Source organism: Schistosoma mansoni, chromosome 1 (assembly GCF_000237925.1).
Source record: "Schistosoma mansoni strain Puerto Rico chromosome 1, complete genome".
Taxonomy (NCBI): Eukaryota; Metazoa; Platyhelminthes; class Trematoda; order Strigeidida; family Schistosomatidae; genus Schistosoma; species Schistosoma mansoni.
Window position 1 is genome coordinate 49,002,823 of NC_031495.1, and position 22,502 is coordinate 49,025,324.

General features: G+C 32.9%; 1 protein-coding gene across 1 annotated transcript in view; it reads left to right on the forward strand.

Annotated features, from left to right (window-relative positions):
* Positions 1-572: 572 nt before the first annotated feature.
* The window catches only part of Smp_148530 (putative heat shock protein hsp16), a gene marked incomplete at its 5' end in the record, with an annotated part of 22,917 nt that continues 987 nt past the window's right edge, over positions 573-22,502 (forward strand). The window contains 8 exons of the mRNA XM_018794690.1: positions 573-827; positions 1,107-1,280; positions 1,386-1,583; positions 2,414-2,558; positions 2,716-3,017; positions 18,248-18,466; positions 20,781-20,969; positions 21,038-21,284. Coding sequence (XP_018649077.1) covers positions 573-827; positions 1,107-1,280; positions 1,386-1,583; positions 2,414-2,558; positions 2,716-3,017; positions 18,248-18,466; positions 20,781-20,969; positions 21,038-21,284 — 1,729 coding nt within the window. The remainder of the gene's footprint in view (positions 828-1,106; positions 1,281-1,385; positions 1,584-2,413; positions 2,559-2,715; positions 3,018-18,247; positions 18,467-20,780; positions 20,970-21,037; positions 21,285-22,502) is intronic.

The following is a 22,502-nucleotide window of genomic DNA, read 5'->3' on the forward strand; positions in this document are numbered from 1 at the left end:
TATCTTTCTAATTTCACTATATTGAAAACTATGAAATTACGGTATACGAATCATTTCATGACTAATCGACCAAAATTCTAATGCTTCTGGCTGGTAATTTAACACTCATAACATAGAAACAAAATGACCGGAATCAGTTTGTTTGAAACCAATTTCAGCTGCTTATGGCTTCCATTAAGTGACAATTCCACTCATCTAAAAGTACTACAACACAGAACAATAATTAATAGGATCAAGATGTCAGATTCGCATACTAGTTACAAAGAAAATATATCGTTGCATTGTATGAAAAATGTTTAGCATCGTTGTCCACTAATTAGGTAAAACAACAAATCAGTTCGACCTTGAGTTTCATAAAATATCAAGTATGTTCTACCCTACAAACTCCTAGAATATTTATGAACCTGTTTGTCTATGTGTTATCGTCTATTTGATTGGACTATAAGTTGTGATAGATAGACACATCACATGTACAAATATAAGAGCTATAAATCATATGATTATCTGTATCATTTTACTTTCCAATCTTTCACTGTTGCTTTATCTGAAGCCTATTTTTAGCAAACTGTTGGATGATGTTGAAAAATAACCATCAACAAAAGTCAGTAGACATACCGATAAATCAGGAGCCAAAAACTTTTGAACAACACAGGCGTGAAATGTTGACCGGATTACAACATAGACATAAAGGAAGAAAACGACCCAAGCTTGCAAATACTCCACACACTGATACCTGGTCGGATGTGATAGATAATTGGGTTGATTCATCTTGGCGCAGTTGGGATGATGAGATGTACAGACTGAGGCGTGGGATGTTCGCGCTTTTGGTAAGTTTCTGAGCAAAGTATCATGGTTTATCCAAATCTCATAACGATTAAAATTGTCTGAAAATGATGAGTTTAAATGTAAGCGTTAATTCACATGACTTTTCCTTACTAGTTTTATGAGTCAGGTATTAATAAATAAGAGTGAATATTTAACTTTCAATATCCAGACTTATCTCATAATCTAACTTAGGGGTCGGAAGTTGTAGGCTCATTGGTCAGATATTGTAAGCGATACAGTATGATAAAAGTCTGATTCGATTATGAATTTTTTTATTTTAGCCTCTTGATAATTTTGGTCTGAGATCATCTTATCCAGACCCGTTCGACCTAATGAACCGTATGGAAAATGAGATTGAGGAGATCCGGAATCGCGTAGGCATGAGTAGAGTTCTAGGAATTGGTGCCCTGAATGACTTCTTGAAGGATGCTTATGAGGTTGGTGAAGACGGGAAGGTGAGTGATAAGTGTCACATGTGTTGCACCTTAGGCTACAGTGTGCTTATAATTTCTTCGTAATTTTAGTTGCGGTTTTATTTGCGTTTCTCCTCTATTTAATAGCTTTACTTCAAGGTACATTTCGACGCAAAGGGTTTTACCCCCGAAGATATCAAGGTCGACTCTACAGAACATCGTCTGACAGTCCATGCGAAAAAGGTTTCAGAATCTGATTCATCAAAATCTTCTCGTGAGTTTTGTCGGATGATAGAGCTTCCTCAAACAATCGAACATAACCAATTGAAGTGTCGCCTGACAGAAGTAAGTATTGATAATAATGTGCTTATTTATATCCATGTCAGTCTCTTGTGTTACGATCCTGATAACTTATTGAACGGGGACCTTGAATAATAGCGAATAACCTTGAAATCTCCTTTCCTCCTTATTAGCCAGTGAGAAAATAGATAATCTAAATCAAGAATTGGTCGCTAGAAAAGTAATGAAGCCTGTATAATGTGATAATCGGAAACGACTCTTGTATTTTCTAGGATTTGTAAACGGTTTACTCTATCTCGAGACAGACTATCTTTGCTTTAGGGCTCACTCACTTATACGTAGATCGATTTACATCTAAATCCTTTTTAAGGTCGTAAGTACGAATTAAAAACAATATCTGGTAGTTTTCACAATGTTAGATGGTTCCCCAAAATGACGTTGGGATACCATGACCTGAGAAATTAAATTCCTCACCTTTTCAGGGATAAGAGTAACAAAACTGTGATCATTCTTCAGTGCATCAGTAATGACATGATTTGATGTGCTATGAACAAAGGGAAAATTGGACTCTTTTTGAACTGTTCCGAGTAAACTCCCCATCAGAAGGGTAAGCTTTTTGTATCATTTTCACTTGGTCCGATAGACTTTTCCCATCTGGCCTAAGTAATGTCAGTACTGACTAAAGATGCTCTCTGGTAAGTTCTCCATAAGGTGTATACTTACTGACTTTGATCTCTGAGTTTTACTCCAAAAATAAAAGACTACGTAAAATTGGTTGCCTCGTCACTATAGTGATGGTCCACCAAAATATGTTACGTTCTATTTACTAAGCGAATCAATATGCTAAGTGACGATATTTACTTTGTTTTCTGTAGGATGGCGTTCTTATGTTAGAGGCTCCTGTGAAATCCCCTGACTATGAGTCAATCACATTCACGGATAATCGTCGACTTGGGATCCATCCAAAGTCAGCAGATCAGATCCAGTCAGTCCCAGCATCAAAGGCACTTGTTGTGAAAGGTTGGTAAATCGACTGACTAACGTTGGAAAGATTTTTGGTATGGTTGTGAGATTTAAGTCTGTTAGTGACAGTCGCTCTTTTTATTGGCCGAAAACATAAAATATGGTATTGATTTTGGATAGTTACTTAAGTTTTTATATCTTCATGTTTTTTCAGGTGTATCTGGTCCAATAATTTTGGACGATGAAGTAAATGGAAGGCGTCTGCATTTAGAAATACCTGTGGATCCTGTGTATAAGCCCGAGGATTTATGCGTAAACGTAGATTCCAAACGTGTTGTCGTGTCAGGAATAAGTTATCAGAAGGACAGTGGTTATTTTAACAAGAAAAGTAGCAGTTTGTATGCAGAGTTCACTCATTCGTACGAAATTCCAGAAACAGTAGATCCGTTATTAGTGACAGCTCAACTAATTGACAATAGATTGGTTTTGGAGGCTCCTTTATTAAAACGGCACACAGTCAGTCATTATTCTATTTGATATAAATATAATGATATTGTGCATCGGTTAATGAAATCTTTTGTGTGAAGTGTTTCGAACGGATTTCTTAACTACACTTGTATGTAACGCTTCTGAGTAAACACAGACGTGTAAAATGTATTTGGTAATAAATCTAATATACTCTAACTGTTTGCATTAGTTTTGATAGTTATTGTGGGCTTTTTATGCATAAAAAGAAACTAAATAGCTATAATCATTTTTTTCGGGTGAACTAAAGCCATTAACTCAGCCATTGAATTATAATATAGCTGTTTGTTGTTGTGCTTCCTTAGAAGAAAATATCAGGGTCTCAATAGTGATTCACTAGTGTGGTCTACTTATATCCATATAAGTAGTATGCGGCGATGGTCAGACATAGAATGTATTTTGGCAGAAGACCGATAAGGAAAGAACTGAAATGAAGCGCAATCGATAGGAAAATGCATGAACAATCGAGTTAGAGAAGATGAACTGATATTTACAGAAGGAACAGGGAAGATTGAGACAATTGATTGTTATTTTGCAAATTAACTGTTTGCTGTATGGTTATCAGAATTTAGTGAGATAATCTGTAATTTGTACTTAAATACATTCGATTGTCCCCAACCGGTGTTTTGTTCACTACAATTCATGTATATCATATGAGAAAACATAGACTTAAAATATTCATTAATGCGCAAGTATCAGTCATCAATATCGTAGCGATAATAATTGATCATTAGATTTTTGTAATTAATTATTTTGATAGGGGAATCAAGTGTGAAATATTATCACATTATCAAAACTACTGGACTTTTTTAAACCTTAGTCCTATTCCATGATCTATATTTACATATAATCATATTTTCCATGAAGTATATTAGAAATACAAAAAAAGTTATGTTTTTCTAATCAATTATAATAAAGTATTTTGATAGTTAAAAGCATGAGTCAATTGAAGCTAGACCACCAAAGAAAACCTGGAAACACTGGACAGCCGTGATAATATAACTTACTAGTTCCCACGTGACAAATAATCAGACATGGGATAGAATTAATTTAGTTCCAATCACTATTTATGACTATTAAATGGAGCTGAAAAGAAAAAAAGTTAACGAAATCTTAAGTATTTAATATTGAATAAGTGAAGTAAAATTTTGAATATCCTAGTAACTAGTTAAATAAAATCACATATTATATTATCATAAAAATACATAGTTACAACAATAAATTTTTCTATGTAATAAAAATCAATATAATCAATAATGTGATATTTTGTTACAGTCAATCATTAATTCAACATTTAACTTATCAAATCGATATAATTATAAGTTTTTTATAAATTGAATATGGAAAAAGGAAAAGGGAATTAAGTTGTCTAAAAGTATTAGAAGAAAACAAGGGGGGATGCATTTTATTTTTCTTTAAAAGAAAATAAATAAATAAACGGAAATAAACATGAAATAATAAAAATAAAATTTCTAATAAGAAACTAATAAAAAGACATTAAATAGGAATATTATATATTTGTAAAATCTTAGCGAATAAATTTTGAAGTAAATCCAACGTTTTACCTGGTAATCTGGTCTAAGCCTTTTTTCAAATAAATATAATCAAACATCAAAACAATTACATTAACTAATTTCTACCACCACTGTAGATATTATTGTGGTGTGGTCTATTTATATCTATATAAGTAGTATATGGTGTTGGTCAGACATAGAATGTATTTTGGCAGAAGACCGTTGAGGAAAGAACTGGAAGGAAGCGCAATCGGTAGGAAAATGCATGAACAATGGAATTAGAGAAAAAACAGTGAAGATTGAGACTATTGGTTGTTAATTTGCAAATTAACTGTTTGCTGTATGGTTATCAGAATTTACTGAGATAGTCTGTAATGTTAGCTTAAATACATCCGATTGTCCCAACCAGTTGTGTTCTGTTCACTACACTATTACTATCTTTACTATTCCCACTGTTACTAATAACAACAACTCGGCGCCCAAATACCGTGAAACTATTCTCTCTAATTTAGACGAAAGTTCTCATATAATAAAAAGATATTTCAAAAATTCAAAGAAAAAAACATGTCAGTTTAATTAAAGTAGAAAAACTTTAATAGAAAAATATCAATATACGAACTAGATATTATTATTGATGTTGTTACTATTGGATTGTGAAGATTATTGCGTTTTCACTAAGACCATGAACTAATCATTGTTAGGTCGTCATTAAAACACCTAAAAGCACTAGATAGCCGTTTCGTCCTAGTATTTCTTATACTCAAATGAATTTATGATGAAAGAATATGGAAGTTTATTCACAGTGAAAATTTGTAAATAAGGTTAAATTCTCTAAAACATTAATTGACAACGTTTTCAAGGATTCAATGATTGAACAATTTAGTTACTTCTAAATAGCCAACTTCAATAATATTTTTACTAAACGAAGAATAATAAACATAAAAGATTAATATAAATCAAATTATCTCACGAATTCTCTTTGAATGATTACAGAAAGGTATAACATACTTTATTTCATGCTTAAATTAAAACTTTGATCAAGATTGAAGTGAACTTATAGATAGATTAGTAAAAAGGAAACGCAATAAATATGGAGAAGTTATATGAATTGTTTATACAATTAATTATTCATAAGTTAACTATATAAGAAAAATAAGAAAAGTATAGAAACTTATAGATGAGAGAAATTAAATGAAGTTTCATTATTGTTCTTAAATACCTTTAAAAAATTTATGTGAACTACTTTTGATGAACAAAGACGGATAGTGGCTAGCAATGGAATCCAGGACGTGTGTTTCGTCCTACCAAATGAATTCAAACTTCAACCCATTGCACAAGCAAATGGTTATCAGGACTCAGTAGGTGAGTGGATAACGCAATGGCGTTTGAAGCGAACGGTACTGGGTTCAAGTCCCAGAGTGAACATCAACTCTGAGATGCAGGTACATCCATCTGACGAGTTCCAAATAGGATGAAACGCGCATCAAACTGGATTCCACTGCTAGCCACTATCCATCATTGCTTATAATGCTTGTGAATTAAGGCTATTTTGAGGCAATACGCACAGTATGCACATATGCCAATAAGAGACTGACCAGTTGCAGTCCTAAACATCATTCGGAAGATTCAAACAAACAATACTAAGTGAATTTACTTATGAAATCACCACATTATCAGTAATTCTATTACATATTGATCGATATATTCTTGGATGTTAAAGCATACTTTACTATTGGCCTTCGGAAACTCGCGAGTGACCTTGACACGGTAGAACCCATTTTCAGTTAATATGAATTCAGTTTATTTTAATGGTTAATTTAATACGACAATCCATAAAATATTATAAATTTTGGTTAGGAACAGGAGTTGGGGTTGGAAATTGACTTCTGAGTTTGAGTTATGCCTAGCGATCAGTCTGACTGTTAGAATACAGGCGTAATATAGGCGTTTAGAGTAATGATAAAACATTGATTCAGAAAATATTTTGTAGTCCAATATAGATGAATAGTGATGTAGATATTTCTTTGATTTTAAACATCCAGAACCTTCAAGTTAGTTTGATAACCAATTTAGCGCAAAATCTCAATACCTGGTATTTTAAGTGTGATTGACTCGTCAGTGTAGTATACTTTTATCAATTAGAATTTTTACAAGTAAAGCGGGAGATCATTACGTTAACTGGTCACATATGTTATGTAAGATTTAGTCTTTTTATGTCTTTATAAATAAGTGCAAACTACCTATCTGAAGTCAGTGAAAAAATCATCATCAATGTTTGGAGACTTTGCTCCACAATCGTTCACAATAGCACAATTGTATTCATTCTCTTCCCTTAGATCCTAAGTCTCGCGATTATCTTGCAATATTTCTTATTCAACAAATCCACATTTTCCTGTCGAATTATGCCTATTGTCTCATATTTTGTACTAGCACTACTGGTGTTATTATTTATACTACTCTAATACTTTGCTGTATTGATGTGGTTTGACCACTTGAACTGATACATACATGTGTCAAGTTCTCTGTTGCGTATGACTGATTGATTAGATGATTCGTGATACTTTATAACTCAGAAGTGTGCGCCGACAAAAATTACACAATTAAATAAATTAATTTAACAGCATAAACCAGTCTAAACTTCAAGTCTTTTTTAGACAGATACCAGCTCTTTGATTCAGTAATGTTGTAATCTCTTTATAATTTCTATCATTTGGGTTTGATTCCTTATAAGTTCACGTTTATATACTGACAAAAAGTACCAGCCTAGATGAAATAATTGTTCAATGAGTTTTATTTCCAATAGTTCCCCAGCTAATAGCAGTTGGTAATGTAAGTACCATGTATATCATACAAAGTGTAAACAAAATTACCTGAGTATGCTCTAGTTTATTTTTAATATCAATATGCTCATCATTTACAAATTACAATAAAATTGCAATCTATATCAATGTCATTTCTTGCTATATGGTTACAGGTAATCATGTTCATTCTTGCATGAATTTTCTAAAACCAACTTATGAATGAACTGATCATATATCTGTAAATGGTAATGATCTATATTTTTATGTATTTCATCTAAGATTTGATATCGCACAATGAATTTCACTGATTACTTTGTTATGTATGAATAAAATACAGATTTACAAATATAGTATATATATTATAGTAAAGAATGAATTTCTCACCTTAATAAAGGACTCTTTATTAAATATGTATTTTAATGCAATCGGTCGTAAAGTCCTGATATTATCATTCTAAATACTGCATATGTAAGTTTAAATACATAAATATGTTACCAAGCGATTCATATCTTATCAGCAGCAAAGTGTTAGCTGTCCACCGTTACCTGTGGTTTTTCAGATTCTTAATTACTAAATTTACAGTGCCTAAGATTATTTACTCTATTTATAATCAACGTTTACGCTAGATAAATACAAAACCTAGCATGAAATAAATATGATTTCATGGTCCACTGAATTAAATATTTTCACTTGTTAATGAAAACTGTTATTTTCAGAAGTGGGTTTTGTGGGGATTTTAGTAATTTTATATAGTTGAGATCATGAATCAATTGAAGCTAGACCACCATGGAAAACCTGGAAGTACTGGACGGCCGTTTCATCCTATTGTGGGACTCCTCAGCAGTGCGCATCTACGATCCTGCCTCGCGAGATTAGAACCCAGGACCTATCAGTCTCGCGCGCGATTGCTTAACCATTAGACCACTGAGCCGACAGTCTGCGATTCCCTCACACCAATCAGAACATTGTAGCTGTTTAATAACACAGATGTGTGTACTACAGTAGGGGTAATTGCATGATAACTATAAATGAAATATTCAACAAGGGATAGTCAAAGTCGTAATTTTCAATACGGACGTCAAGACAGTCCTACTGTACGGGGCTGAAACTTCGAGAACTAATTCAACCACCACCAAAAGAGTACAAGTGTATGTAAACTATTTTCTACTTAAGATACTCAATATACGTTGGTCAGATAACATGAGCAACAGCCTACTGTGGGAGAGGACAAACTAGCTTCCAGATGAAGAGAAAATTAGTAAAAGACGTTGGAAGTGGGTAGGAAATACATTGAAGAGATTATCAAACTGCATCACGAGGCAAGCCCTAACTTGGAATCCTGAAGGGAAGCGGAAAAGTGGAAAGCAAAGAACACATTACTCCGGGAAATAGATACAGATGTGAAAATGATGAATAGCAACTGGAAAGGATTGTCCAGGATATGGTTGGATGTAGAATGGTGGTGGGCAGCCTATGCTTCTCCATCAGGGATAACAGGTGTAAATAAAAATGTAAGTAATGTTAAGAGATACTTTGATACCATTTCACTGTATTGCGTTAAATCATGTTTTTTCGTCTCATAGTCTACATACTTTCATTTTGCCTAGTATTTCTTTCTCTTTCAATAACGTACAAACGCTTATCTAATCAATGGATTAACATTCATAAGTAACAAAAAACAATGTTTAAAACTTAACATATATGCTATAATTCCTAATATTGGTTACCGAAAATGTCACGCATTTTATTTCAAAGAGTGCTATTAGTCTTAATTTTCCCTTGATTTTCAAATTTTAACTTTCTTTCAAATCGATGCTTCAAATGTGATAACTGTATTTACGATGAAATAAATTTTTTTGATGATTATACCTGGAAGGTAAACACAAGTCAGAATTTTAACTATTGATGAATAAGTAGGACAGAATAAATTCACCAGTTTAAGGATAATAATATCAATCAAATATGATCAATGTAGCACTAAACTGAAGAGGTCACTTTCAATTTTGAAATGCTACAGTTATACAAATGAGTAATTCTTTAATGACTTTGAATGTATGTTATTGAATAACACTAATGTTACATTCGACATCAACCAAATGACTAAAATTATCTGAACGATGCAAATCAGAATCTAATGAAGTTTTATTTTCTTCTATATAATACTAAAATGAAATGTATTCTGAAATACTTTTCGAAAACTGAATTCGACAAATGAACTTTAATCAACAAGGACAGATTAATTTGTAAATACATATGAGTATCCAAGAGGAAAAGCTTATATGTTATAGATATTCAAAGCACTGGTTGTATGAATAACATTATTCGGAACTTCACAGTATAAAAATTCTTTATCAAACAACGAAATAAATGACTATTCAGTATATCAGTCGATGATTCTCATTCAAATATGGTATCATAAAGAGTCCGAATTAATTTCAACCTAATTTTATGATAAAGCATTAGTTTTTGTGAGGGAGATGTTCTCACTGATTTGTTGTACCATTCATCTGGTGTTATAACGATGAACTCATCTCCATTATATCTGTTTATGTATTCCGTCTATCAAATAGCACTCCATGCTAAACTAGGAGCTTAACTGTTCTTTTACATGATAGGACAGTGTGCAAACATCTAACTCTTTGAAACGCTCTTTAGTACCCGTTATCTGGCTCCAGTATGGTCTAACGGTAATGATGTTAATGAAATATATTCCAGTTAACTTCGTATTTTTTTCATCGACTGAATCGCGTAAGTGAATAATGGGATAAAACAAATTAAATGCTAAATTGATTTTGGATAGACGCATATTATACGTCCGTCAACGTAGATCAACGATAGGATAAGGGAAAGGGAAAAAGCAAACGTGCCCACTCAGTGGACAATGAGTGACTCGTATTTGTTTATTCTTTACAATTTATACAAATTACATCTACACATTTGTTTCGTCTCTTTTTCTTTTTCTTCACAAATAACTAAGTAGTAAGTAGTAAATAGTAGTCAATAAAAGTAACAATAAAATATAAAATCATGGTTACATAAAATATTGAAACAGATAATCTAGTGAAGTTATTCAGATAGTTTATACTAGAATGAATGCTAACATGATAATCAATAATCATAAAGTACGAAATGGCATTGACATTAATTTCAGTTGCTGTACTATTTCTGATTAAGAGATATATTAATAATGAACTGGACTAGATTTTAAAATGACCAATAGATTGGTTTGGAATGCAGATAACAATAACAGTAATGTCATTAAAGTACAAATTATATCTTGTTTTTATCAGAAGGGGTTTTGTGGAGATTTAGTATTTTCATAGTTGCAAGCGTGAGTCAATTGAAGCTAGACCACCAAGGAAAACCTGGAAGCATTGGACGGCCGTTTCGTCCTAATGTGGGACTCCTCAGCAATTGACTCACGCTTGCAACTGAATCCACCATAAATCTTCACAAAATCCCTTCTGATAATGATATTCATATGCTCACTAGTGACTAATTTCGAGAGGTAAATCCTGGAGTTCTAGTGAGAAGCAGTAACTAGTGTAGTTCAAACCATGTCTGTTGTGAGATAGGAACTCACTGCAGACAACCGGTGAACGGCCGCTCAGCTTCGTGGATTGGTTGGAGTTAGACATTAACACCTTCGGATGCTGGCTCAGTGATCTGCCGGTTAAGTGCTCTGGCGCGAGACCGGTAGGTCCCGGGTTCGAATCCCGCGCGGCGAGGTCGTGGATGCGCACTGTTGAGGAGTCCCACATTAGGACGAAACGGCCGTCCACTACTTCCAGGTTTTCCTTGGTGGTCTAGCTTCAGTTGACTCACTTTTGCAACTATGAATATATCTTGTTCCTTTTGTTGAGATCATGAATCTATCAACATTAGACCACTATTGAAAACCCGGAATCATTGGATGGCCGTTTCATTCTCGTATGGGACTCCTCAGTGTATCTGTGATAAAATGCCTCATAAGGAAAAGGATTCATGGTTCTTGACGGCTTCTGTTTTATTTTTTGAATTGGCTTTGGGGGGGCATTTTACTGATAAGGAGAGGATTAAGTCACTAATTTACAAAAATGAACATTTCGACTAACATCTATGTAGGCTTTCGGAAACATACTGTCATTACTACAATGCTTGTTGTAGTGTTGGTTGCTATTTTAAACTCATACAACTTATCCTAGCATCTGGACAAGCCAATTTACCTATTCTCCTTGAGTCACGTTTCGACCTTGTTAATTGTTCACCTATCGACCTTGACCGTTTTTGTATGAGCGTATGTGTGTACACTTCTTATCCTATTCATCACATGTCTGTAACATATTTTTATCTGGCTATAAATATCGATTAGCGTTTGATTAAACTGAGTTGGCTCACATGACTTTCCCACCGCGCGTCAATTAGCTTTTCATTGTTGCTCTAATCGTCTGTTTGAATAAATGATTGTATGAAATTTACGTGTTCGAAATTCATTCTCATATTTGACTTATTTAATTCTGTTATTCACTAACTCATATTAGTCAACACATCTCAGTTCCCGACAGATATTCAGTTTTTTATAAGGAAACTATTACATTGGTTACATTCTGAAAAATAAAAATGAATATTATTTTTTGGTCTTCCAGATTTATATCATTTTAGATTATTGGCACTTGAAGCATGAAGCCTTAGGTTCAAGTACCAGAGTGAACAATAACACGAGTCCAGGTACATCCAGATGACTATAGGGTGAAACGTAAATCCTAGGTTCTATTACTAGTCACAACATTGATAAAATATGGATATATAATTATTATCAGCCCAATCCCAATACCTAATATTCTCATACAAAATGTCTATTTATTTCCATATCTCATGGAAAATACAAGCTATTAAGTCCAAATTCAAATGCCAACATTTTTTTTATTTTGTTCGAGTTGTAATATGACGTATGATGCAATCTGAATGCTATTTTTAAAAGTATATTATAATTATATTTAATAAATTAAAATAACATTCCAAATCCTTCTAGTAATCTTTTATGTCTTCAAAAAAAACCTATTTTCTACCTCTCAATAACTACTTGTAATTTATCTTGTCTATAAATTCGGTTGTTGTTTTAGTTTTTCATATGCAATTTCGTTCGTTCAACCGTTGTAGACATGGAAACAAAAGGTGAAGAAACATACTAAATCAAAAAGAATTCCTTATTTATTGATCTGCTAACACGTGACGTGAACAAAGTTTACACAAAGAAATATACATTCAGATTATTTCAAATTGCCGCTAATATTTTTATGGAAAAAATATTGATTATCAGCTGTCTTCAATATTTAAATCGTTTTGTTAGTCAAACAATTGAATTATTGAAGTGAAATTCAGTTACTACCTAAGATGATATATTCAGTAGTAAATGACTTTTTATTTCCTGTAGTATTTGATAAACCGAAAAAAGTCCTATTTCATATAAAATAAAAGTCAAATTATTATGACTACTCAGTTAATTTGACAAACGTAGTAGGATGAATAATTAAACCGAAATAATAATTGCTGAGAGAATCAATGTCATAGTCTTAACCGAAAGAATAGAAATTATAACTGAGCTTTTCCAATATTTTGAATGATTTGTAAGACATGAAGCGAATTTAATTGGATTTCTAAAGTTCAATTGACCCTATCTTCTCAATCTAAGGCTTAAGAAGTGGTTTAGACAAACTGAATATTGATAGTTCAAGAACAGTTTTAGCTTTTCACTCTTGGTCAAAGATAAGAGGTAAGAAATTTGAAAATTAGGGAGTTATTCTTACTGTGGGAGAGAACAAACCAACTTCCAGACGAAGAGGAAATTAGGAAAAGATACTGGAAGCGGATAGGATATAAATTGAGGAAATCATCAAACTGCATTATGAGGCAAGCACTAACTTGGAAACCTGAAGGGAAACTGAAAAGAGGAAGACGAAAGAACACACTGAATCGAGAATCGGAAGCAGATATGAAAAGGATGAATAGTAACTGGAAACAAGTGGAATGGATTGTTTAGAACAGAGTGGGATGGAGAATGGTGGTGGGCTGCCTACACTCCTCCATGAGGGGCAACAGGCATACGTAATGATTGACGATAAATCGATGGTCAAATTGATCATCATAAATTCGAAACTCATCTCTTGGTAATAGTCTGAAACGTGATAGATCCATAAATTCAGAATACAAAACAGTTTCAAATATTATTAGTAAGTTGATAAATTCGATAAAAATCGGTTAGAAAACATTGACTAGATAGCTGCATTTTACGTGATTACACGATGCTACTTAAATATTTTAAGTACTAAAACAAAGTATAAAACAATCAGTTTTTAGGTATCGTTACCAAGGTTCGACTTGATAATTTCGAATAAATTGAGCATTGGGTAGATGGTTATAAATAAAATAATATGTTTGTAATATCCCAATGAGTAGAAAAAATAGATTTTCTGAGGTTTCGCGATTCAGTTTAAGCCATTTCTTTAGAGAATAAATAACCAAATCAAAATAAGGCCTAGCTATAACGTCCGACTTGGACTATCTATCCAAACTACCATGTCTGATATCATTCACATTTCGCACTATTAATGTACATACAAATTAAACTATATCCTTTCTCACCATAATGGTCACGTTTTTTCATTCCTGACCTTGCACACGTACTCATAAACAAGTTTACATACATATCGCTTATAAATCACCTTGACCGAAATGGCATGACATTGACTTGTTCAGACCTATTTTTCGATTGATCGATTAAAATATTCTTGCGTTGTTCCTTCGTACTATTTAAACTTGGATTAATTTTGATTTGGCTATTTATTCTTTGAAGAAGTGTCTTACATTAAGTAACGAAACTTCGAAAAACCTAGTTTTTCTACTCATTGGGATCTTACAAATATATTAATTTACTTAAAAGTATGCAACAATTTGCTCAGACAGTTGAATTTATGTTTACACTACCAGGATACAGGGAATTTAGGTTATTTTTGTTGTGTAAAGGATTACTTGGATAATACTATACTGGATTTATCCTTAGGACTTGTTTCTATTCCTTATTACAGAATAGTACATAAAATATTAACTCAGAAGTTCTGAATTTTGAAATATAAACGATAACTACATATCAAGTAATTGGATGATACCCACCTTATAGGTTATGAGTTCAGATCTAACAAATAGATATGTGACAGATAGATACTATCACAGTAGGATCACTGTTGAACCCAGTATTGGCTGAGTTCGTCTTAGCGAATATTCAGAGCAAGACTCTAGTAAAAACTAAGCGAAATTTGAACACTTATAGCAGATATAACAATGACACTTTTATTAATTGTGACAAAGGTTATCACTTTGATATTTTAGTAAATATTTTTAATGATTGGAAATCAGTCGCTCAATTTATTTTATAAAAATAAGTGAGTCCCAGGGTTTGTCTTAAATGTTCTAATCATAGAGAGAAAAGCTAGGACTAGGAAAAAATGAATTCGTAGAAAATCCACCTGGAAAAACATCTTACGGATTATCATACTATTCTATCATGATTATTATATTAACGCCTTCAGTCCATTCATAGACCTAATATATCATAATCCTCTATTTTACCATAGTTTTCCGGACTCTTTGATCATGTCTTATATTTACTAGCTACTTTTATAAATCATGTAGCAATATATGTTACACCACAGTGAACGAAAGCACAGGCGGGAACAACCGAATGAATTTAAATATGACGTTACAGTATATCTTGGTAAAATCTGAGAACCATAAAGTAAATACCTTATTTCCAAAATATCCATCATTTGTTTTAGACCCTGTTCTTCTTTCGTTTTTTATACCAATTATTCTCTGTTCTAGTTCTCTTTTCTTCTATTTTCCCAACCTCCTGCAGCCAGACATTCCACTTTCGATCAGTGTACATACTACTTATATCTGTCGACATCAGTAGCACACATCACAACACATTAATTATAAGCTATATTTCATGAGTTCCATTTACAGTATACATTTGAATTAATTTACAAAACTTTTCCAGTGCAATTATGATTGTATGGCATTTTTAGGTGAAGCTTTCGAAAATAAAGCTCATGTTCTTTGAAATATTGATTTTAATTTCTTAATGGAGACAATAAAGTTGGTGTTATTTTACCGCACAAGTTTTTTCCTTCCTATGGTGACCAGTTATTCTTCATGTCTTATAATAGATCTACATATAGATTCATTGAATGTTTGTATTGTTGAACGTTTTTTCGAAACAAGTTGTATTCCAAACCTTTGTTAACTGAATGTAAAGTGATATTTACATTTTCATTATATATGGATGAATATAGAAGTTCACACTTATTCATAGCGATAATAGATAAACTGATGACGTAACAGGAAAAATCAACTTAAGAACATTTAGAGAATGCAGTGGATTTATTTTATTTCGTTCTATTTTCTTCATACACATATATATGCTAATAGATTTAGTTGATTCAATATTTTATTACATAGTGACATATCTGAAAATTAAGAAATAGATTTCTACGTCAAAGAATATATAAATATAGACTGAACATGCCAAATGGTCATGACATTAAAAAATAATGAAGAGGAGGATATTGTCTTCATTAATTTCATTGAGGTAGAAGAATATTAATTACTGCCCTCTAGTTGCTATGAATATTTCTAATTTCAATAAGAGAAAAAGTATACTATTGAAACTCCTATACTTTCAAAGCAATTTCATGTTTGATGAACAGTTGATTTTTAGATTCAAAATATTCCAATATTTTTTGTTTGAAGGATTTTATGGAGAATAGTTTAATTTATAGATTATATTCGCGATGAATTGACCTTAATTGGGATATTGTTAAGGACTACAGAGTACTGGATAGATGATCCGTCTAAGTATGGGACTTATTAGGAGTGGTATCTATAATCCCTTGTGACAGTAGGATAGTTGTTTAATGTCTTAACGCTTTCTAAAAGACTTGAAGGTGTTGAGTTCCACCCGTGGGAGCTTTTTGGGTACGTACCCTTGACAAATACAATACCACAGCTAAATAGCTAACCAGTGTTTAAAGGTTTTCGATGGTAACTTAAATAATACCAAACTCCAGCTAATACCACCTACAGATGTTAATAGTTGAATTAATTCGGAATTAGTCTTATGTGCGTTTGAGAAGAATATTACTAACTACAACAAAGTTATCAAATTCTACAAAAGTTACTGTTACAGATACATAAACGTACTTGCATTTTTAAGCGTGTATCCTCATAATTAAAATTTATTCAATTTCATTATAAAAATATCATCTATTATCTATTCACTCAAATGAACTAACGTAATATAGTTTTAATAATCAGTTTATTGAGCTATTTTAGGGAGAGTTGGATAACGGCTTGGAGTGGGAATCAAGATACATATCTCATTCTGTTGTATGTAAGTTGAATGTATCTGCACCCTTGTTGATGTTAACACCAGGACTTGAACCCAGTGACTTTCGTTTCAAGAACTCAACGCGTTATCCACTAAGTCAAGATAGCCACTGGATATAGGACGAAACTCGCATCCTAGATCCTGCCGTTAATCACTATCCAGCTATGCTTGAAATGCTTGTGACCTAATGATTACATCGAAGCGACCTTCAAAGGATAGGCTTGTCATGAAAAATTGGTCAGTTGCAATTCTTAATATCAATAACAGAAAGATTCAAGCAACTATTCCAAATGAAATTTTTGAGTTATTTTCCATAAAACAATTTTTTCCTAATCTTTACACAAAACCTACCATTTTACTGATCAAATACATGCATTAACTTGCTTTGTGAAAAGATAACATCAATTCATATAAATGATAAACCGATGGTCTACTCATATACATATTAATTAACCACTCTTAATTACTGATATTCTCAAGTATTAAATATCGATCGGTTAAATAATAAATAATTATGAATTAAATTAGAGTTTTTATGAATGTTTCAATCAATCTTTATTCATAATTTATAATACTAAAAAAACAAGTTGCTTTTTTTACTTTCTCTTGATTACCTAAAATTAGCTAATCTATCATTTATTAATACTAAATATAATTTCAATAGTTGAGATCATGAATCGATTGAAGCTAGACCATCATAGAAAACCTGGAAGCATTGGAAGACCTTTTCGTCCTATTATGGTACTCCTCAGCAGTGCACATCCACGATTCCGCCTCGCGAGATTCGGACCCAGGACTTATCAAGTTTGCGCTGCGATCGCTTAACCACTAGACCACTGAGTCAGTATCCAATGGTGTTAAATCAATAATAAATCAATTATTTAAAGAGAAAAAACAATAAACAATAAATTCACTTAGTACTACTTGTTTGAATCTTTCCATTGATGTTTAGGACTGCGATCAGTGACCAGTCTCTTATTGGTATATGTGCATACTGTGTGTATTGCCTCGATATAGCCTTAATTCACAAGCATTGTAAGCAAAGATGGATAGTGGCTAGCAGTGGAATCCAGTTTGACACGCGTTTCGTCCTATTTGGAACTCGTCAGCCGGATGTAACTGCATCTCCGAGTTGATGTTCACGAACTGAAAGTACAATCTTGATATTTGTTTATATTGGAAATCAATAATTGAATTCAATAGTCATATGACATTATATAGTAACATAAGTATTATATTTTTTTCTTTTTCTTTTTTTATTGGCTCATTAGAGTTTGTTAATGCATATGATTAACTGATTATACAAAATGATAACAACAACGTCAACAACAACAACCACAGCAACACTACCAATAAAAAGTACAATAAAACAGAATAAATTATCAGGTATAAATTTTATAAATACAGTTTAATTGTAACTTATTAAAATATTCATTATTTCATTTCATTTCATACATTCATTCATTATACATAATGTCAAAGGATAGAACAATAGCTATACCTGTCAATCGTGATAATAGAACATTTGAACAATATAGAAAAGATTTTTTAAAAGATGTAGAAAATTTTCCTAATTATAATAATAGTATTTTACCATATCATGATAATTGGTTTAATGAAGTGGATGATTGGATTAAATCATCTTGGCAAAGATGGGATGATGAAATGAAACGTATTAGAAATGGAATGTTTCAATTAATGGTATGTAAATATAATTTATGTATATGTTTTATTATAAGATATATATATTTTGATCAGAAGGGGTTTTTGTGGAGATTTCAGTATTTTCATAGTTGAAATCATAAGTCGATTGAAGGACGAAACGGCCATCGAGTGCTTTCTGGTTTTCTATGGTGGTCTAGCTTCAACTGACTCATGATCTCAACTATGAAAACACTGAAATCTCCACGAAACCCCTTCTGATTATAATCAACATATGCTCACTAGTGACTGACTTCAAGAGATATTTCCTGGAGTTCTAGTGAGAAGCAGTGACCAATGAAGTTCAACCAGGTCTGTTGTGAGATATCAACTCACTGAAGACAATTGGTGAACGGTTGCTCAACTTCGCGGATTGGTTGAAGTGAGACATTAACAACATTGGATGCCAGCTCAGTGGTCTAGAGGTTGAGTGCTCTGACGCGAGACCGGTAGGTCCCGGGTTCGAATCCCGCGAGGCGAGGTCGTGGATGAGCACTGTTGAGGAGTCCCATAATAGAAAGAAACGGCCGTCCAGTGCTTCCAGGTTTTCCTTGGTGGTCTAGCTTCAATTGACTCATGATTTCAACTATGAAAAAATATATTTTGATCAATTTTCAATCAGGAAATCGGTAGATTTAATTTGTAATAATAGACCCAGCCAAGATATTTATGTATCATATAAAGAGCTTGTATACTCCACAGTAGTTCATTTTGTATTAATTTTTGACTTTGAAATTCGACCTTTAGCGTTAACAGATAAAAAAATTTTCTAACAAATTTAGGAGGAGAATTTCATTCAATTAATAATGATAAATAAAATAAATAGTTCCACCAAGTTATATAATGTGTTCACTAATAACTAATTTCGACAGGTAATTCCAGTTCCAGAGAGAAGCTGTGAACAACAGAGTTCAATCATGTTAGGTGTGATACAATTACCCACCAACGATTCTGAAAGATATTGGAACCATGTCATCGATTGACTGAGGCTAGACATGTAAGCTAGTAGATGTGAACTTAATGGTCTGAAGGTTAGGCGTTTTTCACGAGAACTGAATGTCCTGAGTTTGATCCTCGATAGAGTCACTCTTGGGCACTACTTAGAAGTCCTTTTCTATTGATTTACTTATTTGAACACAAATATTGGTACAAAGGGGCACCAAATACATATGTGCCACACAAGTTACTTGATTTGTGAGTGGGTTTTGATACTTCCCTGGTGCCCAAACCGAAGCAAGTGGTTTTCTTAGGGGGTCACACCCCGTGCCTTCGATCTAAAAGTCTAGTCCAAAAGGCAGTGGAGCATCGTGAGGAGATGCAATCCCATGGAAGTCGGTGACCAAAGATTGGTTCATGCGCCATTTGTTCCCTCAGGATACTGGAATCCATGTACACCGTTTGTTTGGAATCAGGATTTTCGAACTCCCCTGGATGAACCCTCCGTATCCATCAATCCGGTTAAAGGGCCGGATATTCACTTTTCATCCTCTCGATTTCGTATACAACAACGCTGCCACGAGAAGGCCGTGAATAGGACCTCCCTGTCAGTGGTTGTATGCACGTGACCATGTGAGGGGATTTTGAGAGGTAGAGAGGCATCTCCTCACCCTCGACCGTACCAGAGCATTTGCGGGCGAAGTCCCTTTCTAAGGTGAAACAACTGTTCACTGCTTCCTAGTTCTGAATGGTTGTTTGATTAGGGTTATTTCGTGATATAAACTGTAAAACTCGAAAATCCACACACACTTTTAATAATAATGATTGGATTAAATAAGCTGAAAATACATATTTACATGAATATTGATTGATTTGTATAGATTCTGTAATCCGTGGTAACATTACAAACTCTGAAACATGGTGATGTGGGTTCAAGACCTTGCAAATACTCCTTTATGATGCGTACCAATCAACATGAGATCTAAATTCATCGTATATGCTAACTTCAAAAAACAAAGTGTATAACAATACAAAACTCCTTAGTTTGCTGGCCACTAATGAAATGTGGTATATAAAATCCAAACACTACGCGATGACCTATTAATGTAAGACTTACATGCCATGATAATGGTTTCAGATCAAAGCAAAGTTGAAATAGACTAGATAACAAATAACTAATACCCTATTTGAAACATTAACAAGCCAATCATCCCATATCGTTCTTCGCAGCAAGTCAAAATATCCTGGTTTAGATAGAATTATCAACTACATTTTCTCTTTCATATGTAAAAATGTTCAATTATACTTTCATTTACTGATGGATGTGTTTGTTTACTTACAAAAGTATTTTTTCTAACTTCTTTTTAAATAATTATAGCCTTTGGATAATTTTGGTTTAAATAAATGGGATATGTTCGACACTTCATTTGATCCAAATAATTTAATGAGACAAATGGAACAACGTATTCAAAACATTCGTCGGGAAATGGGTATAACTGATGCACCATTTACTGGGTCATTAAATGATTTCTTAAACGATGCTTATGAAGTCGGTAAAGATGGAAAGGTAGGAGTGACTAATTCTATAATGATAATATTATTATTTTCTTTTTCAAACTACTAATAATTTAATAGATGCATTTCAAGGTTAGATTTAATGTCAAAGGTTTTTCACCAGAGGATATTAATGTGAGCACCACAGATAATCGTGTGATTGTCAGCGCTAAAAAAGTGACTGAAACTGATACATCAAAGAGTTCACGTCAATTCTGCCGTATGATTGACTTACCACAATCAATCGAACAAACAAAATTAGAATGTAATTTAACAAATGTAAGTAACGTTTTTTTATATGGATTTATTAATCAGTTACTCACTAGTCGTTTTTATTAATATTTGTAAGGGTACGTGTTTTTCTATTTTTGGTATTTGAAATAGAAATTTGACCCTTTTTTTAAAGATGTATGGTTCCTTTAAGCCAATACCTCAATATTGCTTGTATTCAAAATTCGGTTGCACTTTAGAGGATGGTTAAAAGTGGGTTCCAGGATATTTGTTTCATCTTAACTCATCATTAGCATCTTAAGAGGTGGATACTGGGCTTGAGCTAGTGTGAAGATCAATACTAAGATGAAAATAGACTGTAGTTGACAAATCTCTTCTTATAAGGAAAAAACACTCATCAGTGTGGGGTTGTGGAGATTGTTAAGTTTTTGATTGAGATCATGAATTACCATGTGCTCACTATTGACTAGCTTCATAAGGGAATTATCGGAGTTCTAATGAGAAGCCGTGACCAGTGGAGTTCAATCCGTGTCAGGTTGAGACAGGTGTTAATACCTTAGACAATAGAAGATGGTCACGCAATTTCGTGAATTTGTTGAAGTTAGACATTAACACCGTTTGGATACCAGCTCAGTGGTCTAGAGGCTAGTCGTTAGCGCGAGAAACCGAAAGCCCTGGGTTTGAATCCCACGTGCGGGATTGTGGATGCACACTGCTGAGGAGTCCCATACTAGGACGAAACGGCTGTCCAGTTCTTCCAGGTTTTCTATGGTGTTCTAATATTTCTCGATTCATGATCTAAATAAGAAAACACTTTCTGGATTCCACTATTACCCATAATTCAAAATAGAACCAGAAGTTGTTTTGTTGATATTATTTTAAATTAATTACTGTTCTTTATTTTTAAATAATAACGAAGTAGATTATTGTTGTTTTCATCCTTAATTTTCATCTTAACCATGTTTATAGGATAAATAAGTCTCAACATAGAATAAACTTATTTCATAATCCCCTTATTATCTCACAGTTATCTTTATCATTATTGCACATTCAAATAAATTACACTTAATTCTGTTTCATTTTCCATTGTAGGATGGGGTTTTATTATTAGAAGCTCCAGTAAAACCAAATAATTATAAATCGGTGACATTTAATGATCAACGTCAAATCGCTATTCGACCTACATCAAATATTAATACTAGAAATGTAACACCATCTAAAGATTTAGTTGTTAAAGGTAATCTACACTAATTCATTCAATAACAAAAATGCTGAAAAATACTAATTATTAAGTAATTTTAATAGTTGAGATCAT